The sequence below is a fragment of the Etheostoma cragini genome, chromosome 24 (genome assembly GCF_013103735.1).
Source record: "Etheostoma cragini isolate CJK2018 chromosome 24, CSU_Ecrag_1.0, whole genome shotgun sequence".
Classification (NCBI taxonomy): domain Eukaryota; kingdom Metazoa; phylum Chordata; class Actinopteri; order Perciformes; family Percidae; genus Etheostoma; species Etheostoma cragini.
Genome location: NC_048430.1, coordinates 2,094,003 through 2,117,566, shown reverse-complemented (window position 1 = coordinate 2,117,566; position 23,564 = coordinate 2,094,003). Strand labels below are relative to the sequence as shown.

The 23,564-nt window shown below is 42.7% G+C and overlaps 2 protein-coding genes across 4 annotated transcripts; one reads left to right on the top strand and one right to left on the bottom strand.

The window, feature by feature from the left end:
* Positions 1-739: 739 nt before the first annotated feature.
* Positions 740-8,538, top strand: fam117ba (family with sequence similarity 117 member Ba). 2 transcript variants are annotated; one of them, XM_034864536.1, is made up of 8 exons: positions 740-1,285; positions 4,175-4,410; positions 4,964-5,047; positions 5,223-5,333; positions 6,177-6,320; positions 6,880-7,081; positions 7,192-7,336; positions 7,811-8,538. In XM_034864536.1, exons 2-8 carry the CDS (start codon positions 4,390-4,392, stop codon positions 8,034-8,036), a joined length of 933 nt encoding a protein of 310 aa, XP_034720427.1. In that variant the 5' UTR covers positions 740-1,285; positions 4,175-4,389; the 3' UTR covers positions 8,037-8,538. The 2 variants fall into 2 exon arrangements, with proteins under 2 accessions (XP_034720427.1, XP_034720428.1); XM_034864537.1 differs by having other exon boundaries at positions 742-1,285; positions 7,216-7,336.
* Positions 8,539-10,560: 2,022 nt separating this feature from the next.
* ical1 (islet cell autoantigen 1-like) lies at positions 10,561-23,287 on the bottom strand. 2 transcript variants are annotated; one of them, XM_034864468.1, is made up of 15 exons: positions 23,163-23,287; positions 22,275-22,307; positions 22,002-22,176; positions 17,895-17,967; positions 16,935-17,058; positions 16,535-16,733; positions 16,323-16,448; positions 16,032-16,130; positions 15,791-15,876; positions 15,179-15,228; positions 14,282-14,326; positions 13,937-14,131; positions 13,124-13,447; positions 12,938-13,033; positions 10,561-12,326 (listed from the first exon to the last, which is right to left on the bottom strand). In XM_034864468.1, the coding sequence occupies exons 2-15, from the start codon at positions 22,280-22,282 to the stop codon at positions 12,211-12,213; spliced, it is 1,716 nt and encodes a 571-aa protein (XP_034720359.1). In that variant the 5' UTR covers positions 22,283-22,307; positions 23,163-23,287; the 3' UTR covers positions 10,561-12,210. The 2 variants fall into 2 exon arrangements, with proteins under 2 accessions (XP_034720359.1, XP_034720360.1); XM_034864469.1 differs by lacking the exon at positions 13,937-14,131.
* Between the last annotated feature and the right edge of the window lie 277 nt (positions 23,288-23,564).

Here is a 23,564-nt window from a genome sequence, read left to right as displayed (position 1 = left end):
ATGAGCTAGGACGTTCAACAATCGCCATTATATCGAATCAAGAGCCAGGTGCAACTTGGCTAACAGGTGTAACCTAGCTTACACAGGTGAAGAACACAAACAAGCTAACTTTTAAATTTGCCAGAACTTTAGACCAATACAACAACATGCTTAAATGAACTGACAACATACTTATTACGACTTACAGTTCTCAAAGACGCACACACAATCTCAACTGATTATCCTCCAGACAGCTTGTCCCTTTTTCTTTTCTCTCACTTTGTTCTCCGAGTGGCGTGCGCGACCGCACGCGGTGTGAGGCGCGTGTCCGCGCTATTCTCCCACATACACTCACAATTACACCTGATAGACGACATTTAGTACAAAACTAAAGTAAGGAGCCAAGTTTATAAAATGTAAGGAGTAGAAAGTACCGATATTCGTTTTAAAATGTAACGAGTAAAAGTTAAAAGTCGCCAAAAAAATAAATAGTAAAGTAAAGTAAAAGTATCTAAATCTACATGAGTACAGTAACGAAGTATTTGTACTTCGTTACTTCCCATCCCTGCTTTTTATCAGTCTCCATTAGTTCTGTTGTCATTTCTTAGTACTCACAAACAACAAGAAAATAAATGTATCCTCTACATTTAACCCATCCTATTGGAGCAGGGGGCTGTCGCACCGGGGACCAGCTCAACTGTTACTTTCCCAGTGCCTTGGTCAAGGACATTGGTTTTACTTTGAAAACAATAACCGGAAGTTTAAGTGTTCATTCCACCGTGCTTCACGCTGGTCCCTCTCCAGTCAACCTAGGCTAGCCCAGCATCACCGCCTTCTTTTTCTACCCCTTCTGTAATTTCTGTCCCACTGTAAATTTTTCCGTCGTTTTCCGACATCTCACGAACGCTGCCAGGTGCACTACGCACATTTCTCTTTTTCTATTATTTTTTTCCGACCAGAAAGCGTTTTGGTAGCTGCTTAGACATCGTGCCGCATCAGCCGGGCGAGAAAAACATCCATCCACGACGACGAGGAGGCAGGCAGCGACCTCAGCAACGCCCATTTTGACACATACTGTCTGACACACACTATACCCGCCGAGACGTTTTAGTATCTTTTCTATGTCTGCCTGTTTATATCTAAGAGGGCTTTTGTCGCTTGTAGACTGCACTGTCGTCCCGTTGCCCTGTATGTTCCCACCTCCTCTTTAGCATCTTCGAGTAGCAGCAAAATACCAACAGGGGCTGAGGTGCTGGAGAGCTCCATGCCCCTTTGCCTGCACTTCGGTTTGATCACAGTTCTGCAGGTGAGTAATGGCTCTTCTCACACGCGCATATTTAATTTTATACATCATGGGCCTGGATAATATTCTTCTGTCAGATGGGGGTTCAGGTCTTAATGCTAGCATGGATTATGTTTTGATGATGGGGATGATGTGTATGGGGAGGGGTTGCATGCGTCTCCCAGTAAACAAAACTGGCCTACATATTACTGTACATGCGATTGTATGTATAGATTTGCTACACAAGGAGCAATCTTTTATAAGTGTAAGTATTGTATTTAGTCAAAGGGAAGCGTAGTCAAGATTTGTAGGCCCACAATTGTGTATTTTGAGCATTATCTCTGCTTTAGCCCTAGTTTTTGATTATAAAACCGGGCAATTGCAAGATATATATATATATATATATATATATATATTTATATATATATATATATATATATATATATATATATATATATATATATATATATATATATATATATATATATATATATATATATATATATATATATACACACACACACACACACACACATATACACACATATACACATATATATACTAAAGCCTCTGAACACCCACACAGGGGATTTGAGTTATTGCGGCTGATTAGCTCTCTGCTCAGGTTGGAGGTGGGCCGGTGCTTGGATGGAATTTTGATGTATTAAGTCACACATCTATTCTACCAATAAGAATGATACTGGTGTGATTTGTCCGGCCCTAACAGGTGCAACCAAGCTAACCGGAGACTCAGGAAGATGTCAATCAATCAGTCTATAGTTTACACACCCAACCAGTCCTAGAAAGAGGTCTTATAATAATGTATACTTTATTAATCCCACAAGGGGAAATTATCATTTACACACAGGCCTGAATGTGCTCAGTCCCCATACATGCACTGGCTCAGTGCCTTGCTCAAGGGCACCTTGGCAGTTCCCAGGATACCATACTTTGGTCCACATGTGGATGTGATCCAGTGAACTCCCTAAGGACTGAGCCCTTGCCACCCTGAGTCTTGTCAGCCAGGTTAACTGAAAACAGCTGTGTGGGTGTTTAGAGCACATGTATGTCACTTAAGGCAGACAGTGTGCAAAGTGTAAGCTAGACCTGTAACAATTAATTGATAGTCAATCAACAGAAAATTAAACAACTATTTTTAAGTCATTTGATAAGCAAAAGTGACAAAATTATCACTGCTTCTCACTTCTTACATGTGAATATTTAGGGGTGTTCTCAGTTTTCCCTGTTTTAAGAAGTATACGAGTAAATTGACTTGGACTGTTGGTTGAACAGAATAATTTTTTGAAGGCATTAGCTTGGGCTCTGTGAAATTATGATTGTGGCAATTTCTGATATTTATATTTTACCCTGTGATTAATGAATGGAGAAAATAGGAGATTTACATCTGTGTAAGTTGGCTGTCCCACTTTCGCTCTTGGCTGATCATTGTAGTCTGTCTTATGTTATGAGCTTATCTGACTTCCAGTGACCTCAGGTGGTAACGGTCTATGTCCTTCAAAAAGGCTTTAATTTATATCCCCCACAAACCTTAGATACTAGCCAGTAATATCTACTACTGTTAGTACTACTACCATTGCTGCCATCCTTCAGTACATTGTAGTGGTTTGCTGATTTGTGTACAGACAGGAAAATCAGCCGCACAAATAAAGAAGGCTGAACATTTTGTTATCAGACTACTGATGCCCAAATCCCCGTTTACATACACACACACGTGCACTCACAGACTGTTGTGTGTTAACGAAGATCTGTTGGCCCCGTTCCCTAGCAACAGCAATGTGTGCTGATCAAGGCCCCTGCCAAATTTAGCTCCTGGGCCAGCATAGCCAGACGATGCTGTGTGTTTGTGCGTATGGATACATGCTGCATGTGCAGTGTGTTGGGAAGCTTTTCAATTCCCATCGGGGGGAACCATGCTAAATAAATAAATGCATTCTCTAACCTGTGTGTGTGTGTGTGTGTGTGTGTGTGTGTGTTCCAAAGCAATATTGATAATAAAAGGGATTTTTTTTGTCTTCGATATCACAGTTAAGTTTTAACTGCAGTTGAATGCAATAAGCATCCTCCTTCCCCTTCCTCGCCATTGTCCAAAACTTTATTGGACAAATTAAAGAAACACTACATAATATTTGAATGAAGAAATAATAATTTTGTCCTTTTACAATGAAAGGTTGAACTCATAAGTAGTAAAAACACACTTATGCTCAGTTCAATACACTCAGGAGTTTTGCTGCTACAGTCTCACTTGTGCTGGTTTAACCAGCAGGTTATGGTGACTAGTCGTAACTGATATTGTTGAGGCTGTTTGCTGACTTTGTCACTCTTCTCAAACTTGTCTTACTCTCGTACCATTTTTTAGCATTCATCATTACCTTGGAGCTGTTACTGGAAGCCAGAGTTCCCGCTGCAAAAAGTTACGTTGGTTTGCTTTAGGTAATAAATCCTCATTAAAAGCACTGTTTTTAAGAGTATGTATAAAGGTGCGTTGTGACAGTGGACCCTCGCACTCATCCTACAGAACATGTTGCTGCAGCTCAGAATCAGGGTCAGTGAGCAACACCTGCCCTCAGTCTCCCCCTCCCCGTGCTTTAAGCTGTTTTAATGCCATTAACTAGAGGGCTGCGTGAGACTTTGAGGGGGGCATATCCGCTCGGCCCAGCACGGGATGGATTAAAATCTATCTGGCAACACACACACACGCACACACTCATAGACACAAATGCAACACACAAACCCAGACGGACAAGAGCAAGACAGTCATGAGCTTATCCTGCAAGCCAGCTGTGTGTCTGTTGATTTGTTGATGTGTTTACCACGTGTCGACAAATAACTTGTTTACATCTACAGGCGGACCTCTCTCATCTTGAATCTTCTCTCTTTCTCTCTCATCCTCAGACTGCATCAGTGGCCTTAACCCCCCACATCTTCCTGTGCTTCTCCTCCCCGTCCTCCGGCGTTCCCCTCCTCTCCGTCTGAGCACTCAGCTCCTCATTCTCCTCCCGATCTCCCGCCATCGCGTCCAGCTGTGGCCCTCACAGGGCGCGCTCGCTGGCTCTCACCTGACAGGTCCCTGGCCTCAGGACGACAGCCAGCCCCAACAATCTCCCTACATGAGGGACAAAGCGACACAGGTGAGTGCTGGGGGGCGTTAATGTCTGTGTGTGTGTGTTTTGCTTTAGACAAGCCATAGTGAAGGCTTGCAATTTGTAGGCTATGTGTGTTAATAAAGCAGGCAATCAATGCAAAGAAGTTCAGAGAGATTGCAGACGGTTGCATCATCATGCTGTGTTTGTGATCACTCACAAACTGACTTCAAACATGACTCAGGTCAAACAGAAGCTGGAAGATATTTTCTTTAACAGCAGGTGATCTCAGTCAAACAGATCAGAACCACCTCAGGTGTTTTTACATCGCTTAGGAGAACATTTCTTGACACACACACAATGTTGCTGTCATAGAAAACCCATAATACTTATACAATAAAGGGGGGTAGGAAGTAGGTAAAGGGCCAATGGGGTACGGCCCTCACCCGTTTTGCATCCGCAGATGATTATTTATGGATTATTGAATCCAGGTGTAGTTTTCTTGTTACTCTTGTTCTCCTACGGCTCCCAAAATGTATCTGTTTAGTGCTTGTGTGTTTGACATTGATCTCTAAGCAGTGAGTGTGTGTGTTTGTGTCAGACCCCCAGGGCCTGGGCAGATGAGAGGAGGAGGGGCTCTCACAAACGCTCGGCCTCCTGTGGGAGCACCGACCAGCTAAAGGAGGTCAGTTTCTTTCCTTAAATAGCGACCAGTTGCACAGAAAAGTGTTCTTTTATGTTAAATAAATGCTTTTTTAAAGCATTGTGCACTGTGATTATCACTCAACACACCACTAACAAGATACGTCTGTATACATCTATGAGTGTGCTTCACAGTGTCTGTCTGTGAAACTCTCCAGATCGCCAAATTGCGTCAGCAGCTTCAGCGCAGCAAACGCAGCAGCCGCCATCGGAGGGATAAAGACCGAAAGTCTCCGTTCAATGGCAGCCATGCCATCATCCAGTCGCAGGTGACCGATAGAGGGTGTTTGAGGAAGTGTTTGTATATCTGCCATGTGGCAGGAACTAACTGAGAGGAGCTAGGATGGCTCCCTGACCTGAAATGTTTTGAGGACGTCCCACTTTTCCTCATGTCTCTGTATGGCTCTGGCGTGTGTGTGTGTGTGTCTCCTGTTAATTTGAAATGTGACGTGGGGTTTCTAACAGCCTCTGGTCTATGAAAAGTTCGTTAATTTGGGTTCCTTTGATACTGCAGACACAAACACACACACACACGCTCTGCGTGCCCACTCCTGTCATGTTGCTGTGTCGGTGACAGCGGCAGGGCCAGTTTTACGCCCCCTGTGGAGTCTGCTGGAGTGCAGCTGTCCTGTTTTCTGGGCCTCATGAGACAAAGAGAAAAGAGGACTAGCTGAGTTATCATGCAACTTTTATCACAGTACCTTCTTGAAAAGCTCCTAACTGATACAAAAGGCCACCAGATAGTTGGAACACTCTTTTAAGTAACACAAAGATGAAGAGTAGGCAAAAATGTGGCGTCTATTGATTGCAAAAAAACGTACTTTTAGCATTTTTTACTTTAATTATTGCTAGTCAAACTGTGTTAAAACAACTGTTTTAATTTTCTTTGCAGGATAGGAAAGCAAAAGTATAAGTCCATGTATAAATTCTTACATAAACATACCAAGTTCCATTTTATTTCATTGTATTGGAGAGAGAAAATCAATGAAGTATCTCTTTATATTTTTCATGTCTGTGTCGAAGGTTTCCTGCTCACTGCAACATCTGTGAACAGGCGCAGAATCTATATTAACTGCAGCCATGTGTGTGTTTGGGTCTTGTGTGTTTTGCAGTCACCTATGCCCAAGACCATCCTGATACCTATCCCTATATCCAAGTCATCGGCCCCTCGTTTCCGCAACAGCGTGGAGGGCCTCAACCAGGAGATTGAACGTATCATCATCCGAGACACCCCGGAGAAGGAGGAGACCATCGTTGTGAGTTCCACTAACTAAGAGATTGCCGTGTTCGGAAAATGTAGTTAAATGTTTCATCCTTCCCTGAAAAGGTTTTGTTCTTTACTGAAGTAATTAACATTAACGTAAAGTCAAAATGGCTCTCACAGGCCGTTCCCCAACTCGCTAAATACAGACGCTCTGTCACAGCCCTCGTGTCAGATACCGGCACACACGGCACTCGCATGCACGCACGGCTGGAACAGAGAAGCTCAGATTACACCACACACAGAGGGAGGGGGACTTCATTCTTTGCTAAGGGTGCCATTACTCTTCTATATTGTTACATACCCAATATTTGTTTACTGCTATATTTATGTTCTGAAAAATGCATCTGTGACTTCTTCCCATATTGTATCCAGTGAACACTTTTTTGAATTGGTGCACTCACATCATGGATTTTGATGTTGGCGCACCGATGCAAATCTTTCCATCCTTAATGTCCAGGGATTAAGCCCCGGGTGCAACGTTGTTATGTTGACCTCGTTTGTGTGTGTGTGTGTGTGTGTGTGTGTGTGTGTGTGTGTGCGCACGCGCACAGGATGTCCCAGATGGGCACCGTGCACCCCCACCCGTACCCCCACGGCGCAGCAGTAGCACACGCAGCATTGACACACAGACCCCCTCAGGGGGCGGCCTGAGTGGGAACCATAGCAACTGCAGCAGCCGTCCCGACTCCATCTCGCCCTCCTACCTCACCGTCCTCAATGACACGGTCGGAGGCAGCCCCTATGAGGACAAAGGTGACCAACACACACACACCACAGATTGTAGCCAATGCATGTTATACACACACGACCTGCCAAAGCCTCTTTTAGCGTGATCTGTTGCTGACCTGACCTTTGACCCCCAGTCTCCCCTCTCTGCCTGTCATTAGAGCTGGGCCCCTGCTCCCCGCTGCCAAAATACGCTGCCTCTCCCAGACCCAACAACAGCTACATGTTCAAGAGAGAACCTCCAGAGGGCTGCGAGAAAGTCAAAGTGTCTGAGGAGACCATGTGAGTAGAAAACTCCCCATGACTAGTTCTCTGGACCAAACATACTTTTGATTTTACAAGATATCAGCAGCACCTGAAATGACTAAAACTGCCGTTGAATAGCTTGTGCTATAATCAATATTTTTACATAAATCAAGTGACTACTTGTTTTTTTTATTGATAAACCCATATTCCTCTGTGCCATAGGGTTCCATTGTTTCTCACAAACTGTTAAAACACATCAATTAGACACACCGTTGCACTGGGTGACATCTTCCTTTATTATCATCAACACACACACACACACACACACACACACTGTAGTTTATTTTGAGTCCACCCCACACCCGCTGCCCCAAGGTTTTAATCCTTAGCTGAAAATAATCCCCACCAAACAATGTAAACATAATAATACACTTAAGATAGGTGATGGCACAACTCGTATTCGTACCCCTGTTATGAAGGCTAAATGTGCCCCTGCCTGTGTGTTTCCAGGCCCAAACCTCTGCAGGACCTCCCTCCCTTTTTGTGTCCCGACCGCAACAAGGTCAACTTCATCCCTAACAGCGGCTCTGCCTTCTGCCTCGTCAGCATCCTCAAGCCCTTACTCCCAGCCCCGGACCTCAACTTTCGCTCTGGGGTGGGCCTCCGAAGCCTGTCCCCGTCCCTCGTGCCTCTGTCCACCCAGCCCTGCCTCCTGGAAGAGCCCGAGAGCTTCTGACGGCCCACCAAGGCTTTAAGTCACCACAGCCCCCAAAAGAACCCCCCCACAAAATCAGAAAACATTTAATAGGAAACAGCCCTTCTGCTCCAAAAAAAATGCCTTCAGCATGCCAGCTAAGCTCTCTCTGATGTCCTTATCTTGTTGAAAAAGCGCTTCCCACTGCCTCTCCTCCTCAGACTACAACAACGTGAGAGTCCTGCAGCCCTGTGTGGGTACTTTGCAGCTAACATTTCATCGCTTTCTTCTACCTTTAGTGCTGGTTATGTTCCTGTTTTTTGGGAGGAAAAGGGCAAAAGGACCAACTCTTTTATTTCATCGTACTATACCATGGCGCCTTTCCACGGACATATCTCTTTTTCTATCTGTAGTTATTTCTCTTGATATAAAATATGCCTTCCATTATAAAAAAAAACCAATAAAAAAAAGGCCGCTGGTTTTCTTGGCGACCAAGAGTTTGACAACAAAGGCTAATTTTGGTGCTACCATATATATATCGTAGCAAAACTTGAATGGTTGTGACAAGGAGAAGTTAAAAAATGTGCCTGATAATTTAGACCGCTCAGTTTCGCTAACCCAGCATAGTGCTCTGATCTTGTCTGTTTGTTTAGCACGGCACACAGGATGTTTGCACTATGGTGGGCCATAGATACACACAGAAAGGCGGGGAAATAAAACAGGAAGTTGGTACACAGATTACGCTTACGAAACAATGCATATTAAGACCACCTGGGACCTAAACGTCAGCAATTTACAGTGAAAGCTGACTGTAAACTGGGACAAGCTGATGCCTTTGTTACACCAACTGGTAGCAGTGAGCTGGTCCCCTGCCGGCTGCTGTGTATCTATGGGAAACACAGGCCAGGGCTATGATGTGTGCAGCGTGTTCAACCTGTGTCTGCCTGCCCCTCCTTCCTAAGCGCCAGCCTTTTTGCTCAAAATGCCCTCCACCTCTTTTTTTATTCCACATCCATCACAGCCACCCGTTTCTGTTCCTCCTTTTCCCGGCTCTTTCTCCCCTTTTCTTTCCCTCACTCACTCACTGTAATGCTGATTTCCCTTCTGTCTTGCTCAGCTAGTGTTGTTGTGAAATGTGTCCAGAAGGGCCTCGTCCTCGCAGGACGGGCTGCCTCTGGCTTGCAGGGCCCTGAGCATGGAGAGGTTGCTGAACCAAATTACTGCTCTGCAAACTATAAGGGAACATACACATAACAATGGATTGACACTCCTCTTAACTTCTCAATAAAGTTTCCCCATCAGTCCACATTGCTTAAGTGCAAACATTAAAGATCAAGGAAATTTGACTTTGACATGACTCCATGTAATGTGAAAGGTGTCACTAATAGTGACTAACATATATATAATAATCTGCAATTCCCCTGAGCTTGATGGAGCTTTTTAGCTTCTTTTCACTTTAACGTTTTTGTTAATTTAAGGAATGGCTGTAGTTTTTTTTAATTATGCCATGTTGTTATGCCCTCTTTCTCTGCAATGATTTAATGGTTTCTCTATGAACCAAACTACTACACATACTGTACAATAGTGGATGGAAACGCACATTTCTTTTGATTTTCTTTTCTTTTTTCCCTTCAAAAGCAGAGCAAATACAAACTACTTTTCATTATCTATTACAATCTTTTGAATTGCAGAAAGCTGAAACATATTTTACATACACACATTGTCCCACATAGTAAACACCACCTGATTGAGACTAGAGACACATGTGGCTCTGCAGTGTAGTTTGTTGGTCGGCAGCGTCTCCATGCCCCGGCCCGTCTTCCTGTAAATGTCATTACTACTTGACTGTGCCTGCTACGGTGCGATAGGAATGTACTGGGTTTGTAAATATAGAGGCACACTGTGTTTGTATTATCGGCTGACAAAGATATGTAACTGAATAAGTCAACTTGTACCATATTCCCCCCCTCCCTCCTGCTTTTTCTCCGCTGAGTACTGTGAATTACTACATGTCTCATTATTGTGAATAATAATGTATTTATTTATCAGGAGTGTAATTTGGTCTCCAGAGAATTTTAAGAATAGATTACATCGTCCATCTCAGGTTGTAGTGAATAGGATACAAAAAGATATTAAACTTCTCAGCACACACTAACAAGTCTACACTACTATTAGGGGGGCAAACCAACAGCTGCTATCTATGTAGCCTCAGCCAATGGGAATCGTGAACAATATAAACCTGTAGCAGAGTAGAAGTAGCGAGAAGTGTGGATGTCATTTATTCAGTGACCTGATTTGGCATGAGTAATGTTTCTAAAATGAAGTAAGTAAAGAAATGAAGAGTTGTGTTCCAAAACGAAATATCCACTTGCTGAAATACAATCACAGCTACAGTGACATGTTCTGATCTGTCGTTTTTAAACATCTGTTTTACTAAAAAAAGTCGTTTGAAAGAGCAAATTCATACACGTAGAAGTACAGATTTTTTTCAGATATCAACATTTTCTTTTCCAAAGTGGATAAACAACATATTGGAATGAGGCTGTATACAAGAAATACTCAATGATTCTGTTTGCTTGTCCAGTTTATTAGAAACAGAACTGCCAAGTTGTCATCTGTTAAACCCCTGGAGTGAAATAAAAAGGCATAGTTGAATTAAATAAAAGCATTTGTGATTGACTTGAGATGTACATTCTTTGTTTAAAGTGTGTAAATCAAGAGTAAACAGTTCAATACATGTGACAAAAACACTACTACAGTGGTTTCCCTTGTGACCACTGCACGTGGATAAGAGAGAGATAATAATATGCAGCTTGTATAAAAAAGTGTTTTTCAGATTATTTTTTTTCCCATGACGCACTCCGATTACCTTAGCTCCACTGAGTGAGATTTGTACTAGCACACAAATGTCGTAACTGAGGATTTGCTTTCAGTTGGTGCATGTGGACTTGATAGGCACATCTCAACAACCGAGCAATATTTTCCTTAAAATGCATTTTTGAAACAGACTCTACATCTGCATTGTGCAATTTTTTTTTTCTCCTCAAACACAAATATCATTGGGAATTAAACCACATAAGGTCAGTTAGAAATCTATTTTATGACATGGTAACAGTTCTCCAGTGTTAAATCTTTTCCCATAAAACAATAATATATTGTCATAATATATCAATGTGTTGTTATAATAAGTATAATATCGAAAATTCATCTGAATTCTCAAAATACACAACACACAAAGTTAAAAATAGATAGATTTTACAGTGATATTTTAGTGTTGAATGTATCTGTACTGCAAAACAAAAACATCTGATTTTGCATACACTGATATAATCTGAAAATAAATACATTTTAATGCATTTTAGGCGCCGTTATTTGCAGATTTATAGGACTCTAATAGCCCACCCAGCCCAAAATAATCTAATTCTGTGTGCTACTTTAAAACTTTCTTCAAAAGAAAATGACTACAACACAAATGTTTTATCCTTAACGCATTTTCCTTGGCTTTAGACTTGTGATTGTGGAATCTTGACGACAGATGGGACTGAAAATAATTTCAGACGTGTCCTATTTTTACCCATACTACATTCAGAGCCAGTAGAATCGGGGATGAAGGTGGACGGATACTCATAGAGAGGCTGTGTGTCTGCTCTAGTTCCGGCTGGTACAGTCTAATGGTGGCATCAGCCTCAACATTAAGCAGTAAATAGAGATCTGTTTTACATCCTGGGTCGTGTCCACAATGCAAACATGACTAACACAGATAAACACACAGCTTCAGTCCACAATAAACCTGTATATACATTCTCTCAACTTGTCAGAAGCTGCAATGACAGAAAGGTAACACACGAGGTCTGCTGTGTGTATATGAGTGAGTAGCTCCACGCGTAGTGTTAACACTAGTGTCATTTCCAAAGCTGCAGAGAACGTTTAACAATCGTCTCAACCAACTGTTTTTTCTTTTCCAGTTTAAAATAACTATTAGCCTGTGGGGCTATGCAACCATCTCGTTTCGGTAACAGAAATGCAGGCGCACTTGTGTGTGCATCAATGACACACACACACACACACACACACACACACACACACACACACACACACACACACACACACACACACACACACACACACACACACACACACACACACACACACACACACACACACACACACACACACACACACACACACACACACACACACACACACACACACAGCTTTAGGCGTTGAGCAGCTCATCCGGGGAGCGTCCAATGGCGTCGGGGTTGGAGAGGGGGTCCAGGTCTGCAAACAGGTTGAACCAGGCAGACATGTCTTTGGATCCGTCTGGAGTAGCTGTATGCACAAACACACACATTTCGTGAGAAGAAAGTTTACGTTTAGCAACTGGTGTGTGGTGATTAGATTAATTGTTAACTTTGTCTGCAATTTCTGTGGGGACTTAGCTGTAGTTTCTATTAAAAATGACCGGCATCACCAGTTTCTTCATTTTACCCTTTTACTGAACAAAGTGCAATTTTTTTACATGAACAGACATACTGCATCACTATATATTTCTCTCTCGCCTTTCTACTTTCCCGTCACATACAGCTATAGGTAACATGCTGTCGCCCTGTGGCCTCTTTGACTAACTGCAACAATAAACCTTTTTTATATACTATCTTATTAAACGCATTAATTTCACTTTATGAGATTCTGTAACATGAACTCTAAATACAACATAATGTACAACTGACATTATGGGAATGATCCGCAGTGTTAAAATCTAGTCTGAAGACTTATTTCAGCTGGTATTTTGCTTAGAAAGTGCTTATTCCTAAAACAATTTCAATGTAATAAAACGACCACAACAAACCTGGGGCTGTGTGATATTCCAGGAATAATGTACACGACAGGTTTACAAAAACAAAGGTAGAGGCAAGAGTGCAGATAGGGAAAGAGTATACCATTTGGTGCTGAACTTGTAGCCAGGTGAGCTGATTGGTTCTGACCCGGAGGAGGCTGCAGGGGCGGAGCTTGGAACATAGGTGGGGTTGCCCAGCCTAGAAGACAAAGCGTGGTTAAGAAGACTAATGGAATGGTCATTGTGCTGCAGTGGGTTCACCCCTCCAGCAGAGGGCAGTGCAGCTGACCTGTAGAGCTCAGACTGTGATCCAGCAGATGGGAGGGCAGGAAGCCTGTGGGGCTGGGGGGGTTTGAGGGCAGACACGCTGCTGCTGGGCCACTGCTTGCTGCTGGTCCACTGCTTGCTGCTCCCGTGCTCGGAGGAGGATGGCTGGGAGGGTCACACAGCCCAAAAGCATCCTGCCACTCTCTGCTGAATTCGTCACTGGCCCCCCAGTCCGGGCTGAGGAGGTCTTTTAAGAAAGCCATGTCGCCCTGTTCGCCATCTTCCTCTTCCGGTCTCAGCCCTGTCCCAGCAGGGTGGGGCGGACCACCTGAGAGCAGAGCCCCACCTAGGGGGAAGGGAGAAAGACAGGAGGGGTGCTATGATAGACCAGAGGAAAAAACATCACAGGTGATTCTGAAAGGATGCGTCTGACACCAGAGTGTTATAAACAGAGATTCAGATTACATGAATGAAATTATTCACTTGGATAATTTTCATTCTACTTCTATTTCAGACATGAGTGACTGAAATGTTTAAGAAAACCCCAACGCTTCAAGCAGATCACATCTTAATAGAAACACAGCTGTCCAAACTTCACTGTAAATGGTGCTTGACTGTTTATCCTAAATGACAAGTAAAGGAAACAAAGCCTCTTGCATCAGACATGCAGACTGAATCCAGATCCAAAGTGCCAAAGGAAGAAGAGTTCAAATCCAAAGAAAGGGGAACGTGTGCCACAACCAAGCAAAGTGAAGCAGGAATGCAGAGAACCAGTGAGGCAGCCTGAAGTCTGAGTTCACAGGTAGAAGAAACAGGAGACAGCAGGCCAGTTTACCGGTGGCAGGCAGCTGTGACTGGAGGCTTTTAGGGCCCCAGAGCTCAACGGGGTCTCCACCCTGAGCAGGAGGCTGGAGAGGGACATTTGCTGGAGTTGGGAGCTGTGACTGTGGCAGACTACAGTCCATGAGCATTAGGTCGTCATGAAAGTCCGCTGACAGTCCTTGGGGGGGTGTGGTGGTGTTTGGGTGCACTAAGATCATAAAACCAACAAGGATCCAGTCCACAGTCAGCAACAACAAGCTGTGCTATTTACACAAGTGCTGGCTATGGAAAATGCCAAGCATACCATCTCTGTAGAGGTTCTCAACACACACACACACACACACACACACACACTTACCACTGTCACTGGTTTGGCTGTGTCCATCACTGCTGTGGGTGGGGTCTGGAACGGACATCACACCACAAACAGCAGCATGACACCCAATGTTTTGACAATGTGAGATTAACAGAAATATACATCACAAATAAGATGCATGCAGTCATTATGTGGCTTCTTACATCACTGTACCTTATACTTTTCGGTTTAGATTTTTGTAAGTGTTCATATTGCGACTTTCATTTATCCTGCAAAAGGCCGTCACTCAATACATTCAACTCATTTCACAAGTAAATTAATTTATCAACTCCAGCTGGGGAACAACTAACCTATTATTTTCTGTCTGTAATTGTTGACCCAATTTTCTGTTCTACATTATTTTATCTGTTGCATTTAAAATACTATAAAAAGTGTAATAACATTTTTTATTTTACAAATATATCAACCACTTCATCATTTCCAGCAAAATAGTACTTCCTGTCCTTTCATTCACCCGAAAGTGAGTCGATGGTAAAGATAAATAGCATTTGCATCATTTCTACTGGTCCCCTTGTACCTCTAATCAAGTCAACTGTACATTTAAAAAAGACCTTTCAGAACATTGTATAGTAAAGATAAAATACATACAAAGAAACCATGAGCTTAGGGACTCTTGCAGAAATGCTTCTGGACACATGGTTACATTAGTTTCATATGTGATGTTTGTCCTCATAGCATGGTGCAATCATTCGCTACATGTAAAGTCTTCAGAGGTTCTGTGTCTTACTGTCCAACTCCTCTTCTGTCCAGAATAAATGACCAGGCTCAGTCAATTTGAGGATCAGGATTATTTTTCAAGGACTGTGCCAGATTAACTAAGAAAAAATGTAAACATTTCACTTTAACTCTGTGTTTAAGCCTACAGGGGGTAGCACATACCTGCACCAGAGGCACTTCCTGATGGCTTGCCGTCATCCAAGGACACCAGACTAAGGAAGTAGAAAGGAGGAATTGAGGAGGGTAAAAAAACTAGAATTATCTAGCTGGCAAGACAATGTTTTGCTATTTCTAGAGATGCTGTAGCCTCTACTTGATTTGGAGCTGCAGTCTCAGGTTCACTATTTTAAAGCCCCAAGCTACCACATGTATCACTACTGATCAGCATGTACAAAAGCTGGCACACGCACGCACACATGCACATGCACATGCACACACACACACACACGTACATGTGAGTGAACATGGGCATGACTTTGGCCTCATGTTGGATGAAGACATAGCTGAGGTGATAGTGTGCAAATATACAGACCCACCGTAAAATTCTAGAGATGGAAAATGTCTGACAACAAAGGAGTGAGAGTGAGTGTGTGTTTGTGTGTGTGTGTGCGTGTGCGTGTGAATAATGACAGGGCAGAAGAGAGTAGGGGCATGAAAACAGAGACACATGGCATGGCAGGATGTGCGAGAATGTGTTAGATTTGGGTTTAAGAACACCCAACATACTTTTGGATTTCATTTTACTTTCATTTTGGTGTGTGTGTGCTTTCTCACCTGTCTGTGTTGGTCTGTAGATCCTTCTCCTTCTTATCATCTTGTTTTTTTGTGTCGGTTATTTCATCCAGTGGATCACGCAGGTCCTAAAGGAGAGAAATATACAGTTAAATATATAACGTAAAAACGTATTAACAGATGTCTTCAGCTGAGAGAATGCTATAAATACAGCTGGGTATGTATACTCTGTTGTTGCTGTCCACTTGGGATTGCACACTGGTGTCTCCTAAATTTGAAGTACCTTGAGTGTGGTGAATTGGTATGGTACATGTCCGTGAAAGGCCTCATGGATTCCCAACATGGTGTGAGCCGTCTTCTCCCAGAAGTGCAGCAGAGTGGTCTGTCATTACACGAAAGAAAGACATATTAAATAAATGGCCAAGACAAACAAGTCAAACAAGCTGATAAGACAGATCAGGATACTTGATAGGAGTACTGGTGACTCTTTGCAAATATATAGCTGATTTTTCCCTCCTGAAAAGTTATTCTTAAAGCATACTACAGGATTAAGAATATGCTAACAGAGACATACCTGGTAGGTACAGAGGGAGTGGGAAAGCATGTTGCAGCGGCTTGCTCCCAGCATGTCAACCTTCTGACACACATCGTTCTTCAGCTTCTCAAACTGGCTCTTTGTCCCTCTGACCTGGGTTTGAACCTGGCATGAGACAATGAAAAACTCATTAGGTTTAGGGCGTCATTGTATACCGAGATACACCCAAACAAGCATCTTGAACTACCGACCTTGCGGAACTTTTCCAGCTGTTTGTAGGTGTCTGGGTCCAGTTCCTGGGAGACGTCTTTCATCCAGAGCAGAGCTCCTCTGTACTCGGTGCGGGCCTTCTCCATACGACTGACGGTCAGTAGTGTGTCAGCGATGGCTCGCCGCCTGAACGTCTCCACTTCCTGGTGCAAACGGCGCAGTGGCGGGCAAAGTGCCATCCTGTGGAAAAAGGCACATACAATTTAGGCTTTTTTTTTTTTTTTTTTTTTTTTTTTTTTAAAGGTATTTAGAAAAATATGTCTGAGCAAAAATAAGCAGGCAGCGCACTTATTCCCTTCCAAGTTTAAGATAGTTTAGAATGCACTGTATATTTGTCACTTTAACACATGATCATTGCTTCATTATTTTCCTGCTGCTGACCTCTGCTTGGCGGAGGAGCACAGGGCCTTGCTGGTGGCGTCCATCATGTTCCCAGCCTTTGTGCGATCGTGTTCAGCCTGGAAGCGCAGGAACAGGCCCAGCTCATTCTCCTCCTGGGACAAGCCTGGAGAAAGAGCTCATAGTTCAAGTCCCACATGTACATTAAATCTTTATTATTTTCTGAAATCCCCTGAACCTAGAGGCACCGGCTGATTTAACTGAGTGATGTCATGATACAGTTGACTTCCTCATACCATGACTGTGGTGGTAAGGACACAGTTTAAAATGAAAACCAGGGCCATGAAGGCCAATATGATCTTAAAATCCCTCTCACAACCCATCCTATGCTTTAGAAGTGTTTTACAGATTTTGCTGCACCTATATCCAACAAATCTAAAACCCTAAGAATACATTTGTTTGCTATACTACAGGCAAAAGTGACTATAGCTCTCATCTGGAAGAAAATATAGGCACCTACAACTGGTGCTTGGATGGATGACTATAGCGTAATGCATGTCCCTAGAGAGACTGAAATGTATATTAAGAGGCAAAATTAGGGGTGGATGAGAAAATGTGGAGGCCAATTGACCAGTTTGTATTAGAAGACAGGGGAGCAGCCACTATCATATAAATAGCTTTTTCATTTTTTACTGTTGTAGTACGGCATAGGTTGATAGAGAAATGTTATTGTGGGTTGGGACAGGGATGGTTATTGAAAATTACAAATGCAATGAAAAATGTATTAACATTTTTTAAAAAGAAGTGTTTTGCAAAAGCATTGTACGTGCCATTTATTGTTATCAGGAAACAGCCTAAATGTGTGATCTCTGGGAGCAAAACAGCAACAAGATAACAAATACCTCTCGACTAATCTGACATGTAACGTCTGTAATAACTTCCCACTGTTGTTAGTGGGTGAAGAGTTACCATGGAAAAGGGGTGGTTTTGGCTGTCACTCACGTGTGATCCTGTGCTGGTACTTCTCGATGACCTTCAGCAGCTCCGTGCATGTGTACTGAACAGAGCGGAAAAACTGCAGAGACAAACGGGCCGGATTAGAATACTGCACATACAAAATAAGTTACTATGAAAGTCTCATCTAGAGACCTATTCTCAGAACAGTTCCATTTTAAAGCATTGTTTTGTCTTTATGCTTTCTGTCTGGCAGTCAGTCCCCACTCCTCCCATCTGGCAGACAACAACAGTGACTAAATGATGAGTGTGTGTCGCAGCAGGACAAGGCCACTCCTGTACTGCAGAAAGGGAAGATTGAAGCATAAAGGGGTCACCTCGCCTTTTACTATTACAACAGATTTATAAAGAGCTTTTCTTTCCCCTTTGTTAGTGACAGTGGATAGACAGGAAAGGTGGGAGAGAGATAGGGGATGACACGCAGCAAAGGGCCGCAGGCAGACTCGAATCCAGGCCACTGCAAAGGCCCACATGGGGTGCACGACGGTTTACATAGTAGGATACAAATAGATACGCTTTTTAGAGACTGCTAGGAATGAAAGTACGTAACATTAAGCGCAGGAAAAGTGGCGCTCTTTTATGAAACGTGCCTACAACCTAAAACAGGCGCAGGACAGACGTACGCCAATTCCTTCACAAAGCTCGGCATTTATTAATTTGAAGGTGAGCAAAGGCTGTGATCAAATCTCACGTCTGGTCTGAACTCGCAACTTTTCGAGTCAGTGTGGACTTGCGGTGCAGCATGTAACAGGAGAATTCACCAGTTGATCCCTTATCAGCTCTGGCTCTTTTAGATGACCCGAGCAACAGTGCACATGAACGAGCTCGGGCCACGAAGGAGCGCTCCACCGGATTGATTACGGGAAGATGGCTCCGTCTTGGGGGGCCCTACTATACACACCAGAAAAAGTCTGCAACATTGTTTTAGCTTGTGGGGTTCTCCACAACATCAAGCAGGAAAACAGGGTGCTATAGATGTAGTGATGGAGCCAGGAGACCCGATGCCCAGAGAGGGCAAACATAAGCTGGAGTCCAGTTTACTTTGGCAACACTGTTGACCGCATCAGTGATCTCATTCCATTCCACATTCTTTGTACAGCCTTCAGTACCAGTTTTTAAGCTGCCGAATAGTACACACATTAGTGCAAATTAACCAGAGATATTAGGGTTTCAATCTCCACCTTTCATTGGTGTGATACAAACATTCATGAATCCCACGTGAAGCCCGTCGTAAGATGATTTCTGCGGTGGTTTCTACGTTAGATAAGAGTCCAGAATCATCAGCCACGATGAGACATCTCAATATGATCAGCTGATGGCTGATTTCTATCCAACTGCTCCAGTGTCAGTGCTCGTATCGTGTGTGCTGACTCACTGTCTACCTGTCATGACTTACAGGGACACTTTAATAGCACTAATTGGCATTACCATTTTTTTCTACTGTGACAAGTCAAAAAGTCTGCTGGAAGAAAAAAATACTACTAGATGCTGCTGCAGAAATCCACAGAATTATCCGCAGATTTGAAACTATTAAAAAAATGTAAAACTAAAACTCAGAACATTAACACATCTCTAACCTGAGACAAATACAAAAAAAACAAATATACAGTAGGCTACTTTCAGCAGATATTCATTTCTGCATGACTGAAAGCTGAAAAAAAAAGCTGCAGATTCTGTTTGAGTCTGACGTGGAGGTTACTTATAACTATAAATTACTTACTACATAACTTTGTACTACACAAGTGATGCAGAGGAACACCCTATAAAAATGCCGTAGGTTGACCTGGAAAATGTTCCATGGTTTCCGCCTGTCTGCGTGTAGGTTTAAGTTAAGCTAAAGACAGAGCCACAGCTCCTTTCAGACTTTGTTATTCTTTGGAAACTAATAAAGAAGAGAAGAGTTGAGTGCTGCCCGCTTCTTGTCCCTGCATCCAGGAAGACTTAAGACTGTAGGTGAGCAGAGGGAGGACGTGAGTTGAGTTTTCAGTTACTGATTAACTGTAGAATAAACAGTTACTACCTTCATTCTGTCTGCCGCAGCAGTCGCCAAACACCTGTCAGTGTCAGACCTCTTGCTGTGTACAGGCTCCTGCCCGACACACTTCTTTTTAACGTTTATTAGTGAGATGACCGATTCAGATTATCTCGATTCATCGAGATCATGTTTATCTAATGGCAGCTGCTCTGTCTGAGTCACAGCAATATGGCAGGGGAAAACAGAGGCAGCAGGCGATAAACATCCACGCCTGCATTTGTACAAAACACACACACACACACACACACACAGTTGTTTTTCAAATTGAGATTTTCTGTTATTTTTTTTATCATCCTACCAAAGAATTAAAAAAAAATACACTGATGAAAGATACAGGTTATAACAAAATAATGATTCAATAAGGACGCATTCCCTTAAAACTGGAAGAAATTGTATTGATGCCTGAGAAATGATAAACAAATGTCAGCTTTCAGAAGCATAGAGCAAACACTGACAAAATCTGATCTGATGTTTCATTCAAGTAGATCACAGGTCAAAAAAGCAAACGCGCCAGAGATGAAATTTGAACATATGCTAAGGCAATTTTGTGATAAAAAACAGATAAAACAAGGTTAACTGGAAAGCTGCTGTTCAGAATCTAATCTGCCCTGGTGGTTTTAGTGCTGTGCTGCTCCACAGAACGCTGAGTCAAGAGGACATCTATGAAGGTGATAGAGAAGAGCAAATAAAAGAAGCAACAAGACAAATCGGCTCTTCAAAAATCTGATGTGAATTTACTCTCTGTAAATGTCAGAAGTGTGGGATCTCTGTATGTGATTGGGGTTCTGCCAGGCTTTCCCTCTTTTCTGGGTTTGTCTCTGTCTCTCTGGGGATTAATTGAGGCACACTGAGAACAGGAGGACAGAAGAGGCCTGATCTTGTTCCAGAGCGAACAAAAGCCTCACAGTGCGTCTCTAGCTGCTCAGTGTAACTCTACCATGTCCCCGTCTCACAGGACCAGACAGACAGCAGGTTTTCAGCCAGTCAGGTTTCAGCCAATCCAAACGGTCTGTTCTCATGTGTTGCACTGGTGAGACATGACTGAGAGGCAAAGGAACCAACTGTAGCCTTTTTTGACATACTTTTCTACAGCTGTGATGTGATCTGACACATCTCATCCAATAATTAGAACTTTTATAATTAGATAGCAACAAAAGCTCTCTGCCAACAATGGACAACTTATACCAACAAACTGCTGATGTTCTGAAAACCTGTGTTCATTCTGCAGATGCATGCTCCTACATGGTGCAGTTGACAACAGTGAACAAACTGTACATGAATGTGTGCTCCTTTCCAAAATATCTCACAAGCAACGTTTTATTTTTAAGAGCTTATGCTGCAGAAAGTGGATATATACAACTTAACTACCACTGGGTAACAGTAAAATGCTGCTTACACATTGGTGCGTCAGTATTAATAATCTAATAATGTGTGTAATAATATATCAGCCATGGATGACCACTTACTTAATTTACTTAAGTAGGACATTGAATCCAGGACCTTTACTTGCAATGGAGAGGTTGCATGGAGTGCAAGCTTTAGCTGCTCAGTCACCATAGGTAAATAGGTGAGGTAAGGTTGGGTAGAAAGGAGCTATATAAATGCAATCCATTCATACGAGAAGGTCCTGAGAAAAAAATTATCTATGTGAAGTGTTTGGTATCATTGTACATTACTGCTGTGCTTTCAACTAAAGCTAAGCTTATAGCAGATTGAATACTCTCGCGCAGTTATTGAATAGAAAAGGCCAAATACTAATGCTTTGTAAAAAGGGCCACAAGAGGACGAAAGCCCTTGATGAAATGAATGCAGATAGAGTGGTGAGTCAAAAATTATAATCAGAAGGAACATTTACTATACACTATTATGGTTTTGCAACAAAAAATCCTGTAGGGTTTAGTACAGGATCTTCTGTGTTTTAAAGGCCATGGCGCCCTTAGCTGAAAGACATAGAGCTGCATATTAAACTGGACCTACAATAATGTGTAATGCGGCCCAAAGCCTTTACCTGTTATCAAATACTAAGATATTAAGATATTAGTTCATCTCTCCTCTCCTACCTCCAGCTTGGCATCCAGGTCAGCGTCTGAGGCCACGACGTACTCATCCTCCTTCTTGCCCGTGGCTTTGATGAGGACTTGTTTGGTCTTCCAGAACTTCTTCTGCATGCGAGCCATGACAGAGCTGTCCTCAGCGAGCAGGGCCCGACCACCGCTCAGCATGTCCCCTGCAAACCTGGAGCCCATACATAACAACAGTGTTTCATATCATCTTAATAATGATGGTACTGCTATTAACGGTTATGTGTAGCTAAACATGGATTGTACACATACCCGTCCATCACTGAATATCAGCCTTTATCTCTTCTGAACGCGAAGGAAATACAGAGATGATGTTTCCACAGAGGACGAAGGAGGATAAAAGCATGATTATATAAAAAAAAGGCATCAAAGTATGACATGATATAGTAACTGATCAAAGACTGCCCATTTGGCATTAATGTTTTCCTTATTTACGAGAGGACACGACCAGACATTTGTACCTGATTTAAGACTGCAGACTTTGTTGTCTAGATAAGACTTTATGTAAAACTGACTATTGTCAGTGACAGCCATGCTCTAACAATGAATGAAAAGGCCAAGTGGAAAATGAACTGCTGCTGCTGCTGCTTTTCCTGTTGAATTTCGCAGGGATACATACAAGGCAAAACAGCAAGCATTAAAACAAAGCTGACACATGTTCCCCCAGTAAAATATTATCGAGTTATAGGCAGTTATCTGAGATGACATCTGTGGCTGGACGAAAACTCGTCGGTGCTAAAAGCTAAAAAGCTAATCTAATAGTGTTCTTGGAGCAGAGATCACCTGCTAGCTACTTCAAGGAGTCAGAGAATCGAGAGACAGCTGGCTGGAGAGCAGGTGTTCAGTTACAAGAAAGGCTGCCTTGACGGCACGGAAAGAAAAAGCATAGGTACGTGTCATTCTGACATGTTTCGATAGTATAAACAAATTGTTGACAAGGGTAAAAAGTAGAAAGAAACCTAAAGGTAGTCGAAAAAAAAGAGCTGGTGTGCTAGCAGCATTTTAGCTCGTAGCAATTGCCGTGGCGACAGTAGTAACGTTACAGCCTTAAAAACATTTGACTAAGCGACGAGGTAATTCAACAAGCCCGGTTTTTCTATGATGTTCAGATCATTTAAGGTGAATATAGGCTACCTTTACCTTGCTTTTAGTTTTGTGCAGCACTCTGAGCATCTATGTGGCTAGCGCAGCTCGGCTAGCCTCCTCTGGCAATAACTGCCAACATAATGTGAGTCAGGGAAACAGGATATGCAAAATACCTTTAGCGCTGTCTGGACACGAGGGGGCGCTGCCGATCAGGACACACCGAAGACCGTTCATTAAAATGAGAAGCCGCTCACACACACATTACACGTGGCCCTAAACCCAATCACCAGTTGAAACCTCTCCCTTAAATTCAGTGTGTTGCCGTTTTCTCTCTAGGTTATAAGAAAAGAGGTAGATTTGTAGGTTGAACCTTTTCTGTTAATTTTCATCATATACCTGATGTGTTTGTGCCTTCCACTAAGTGTCACCATCAAAGTATCACAAATGTACAGTCAA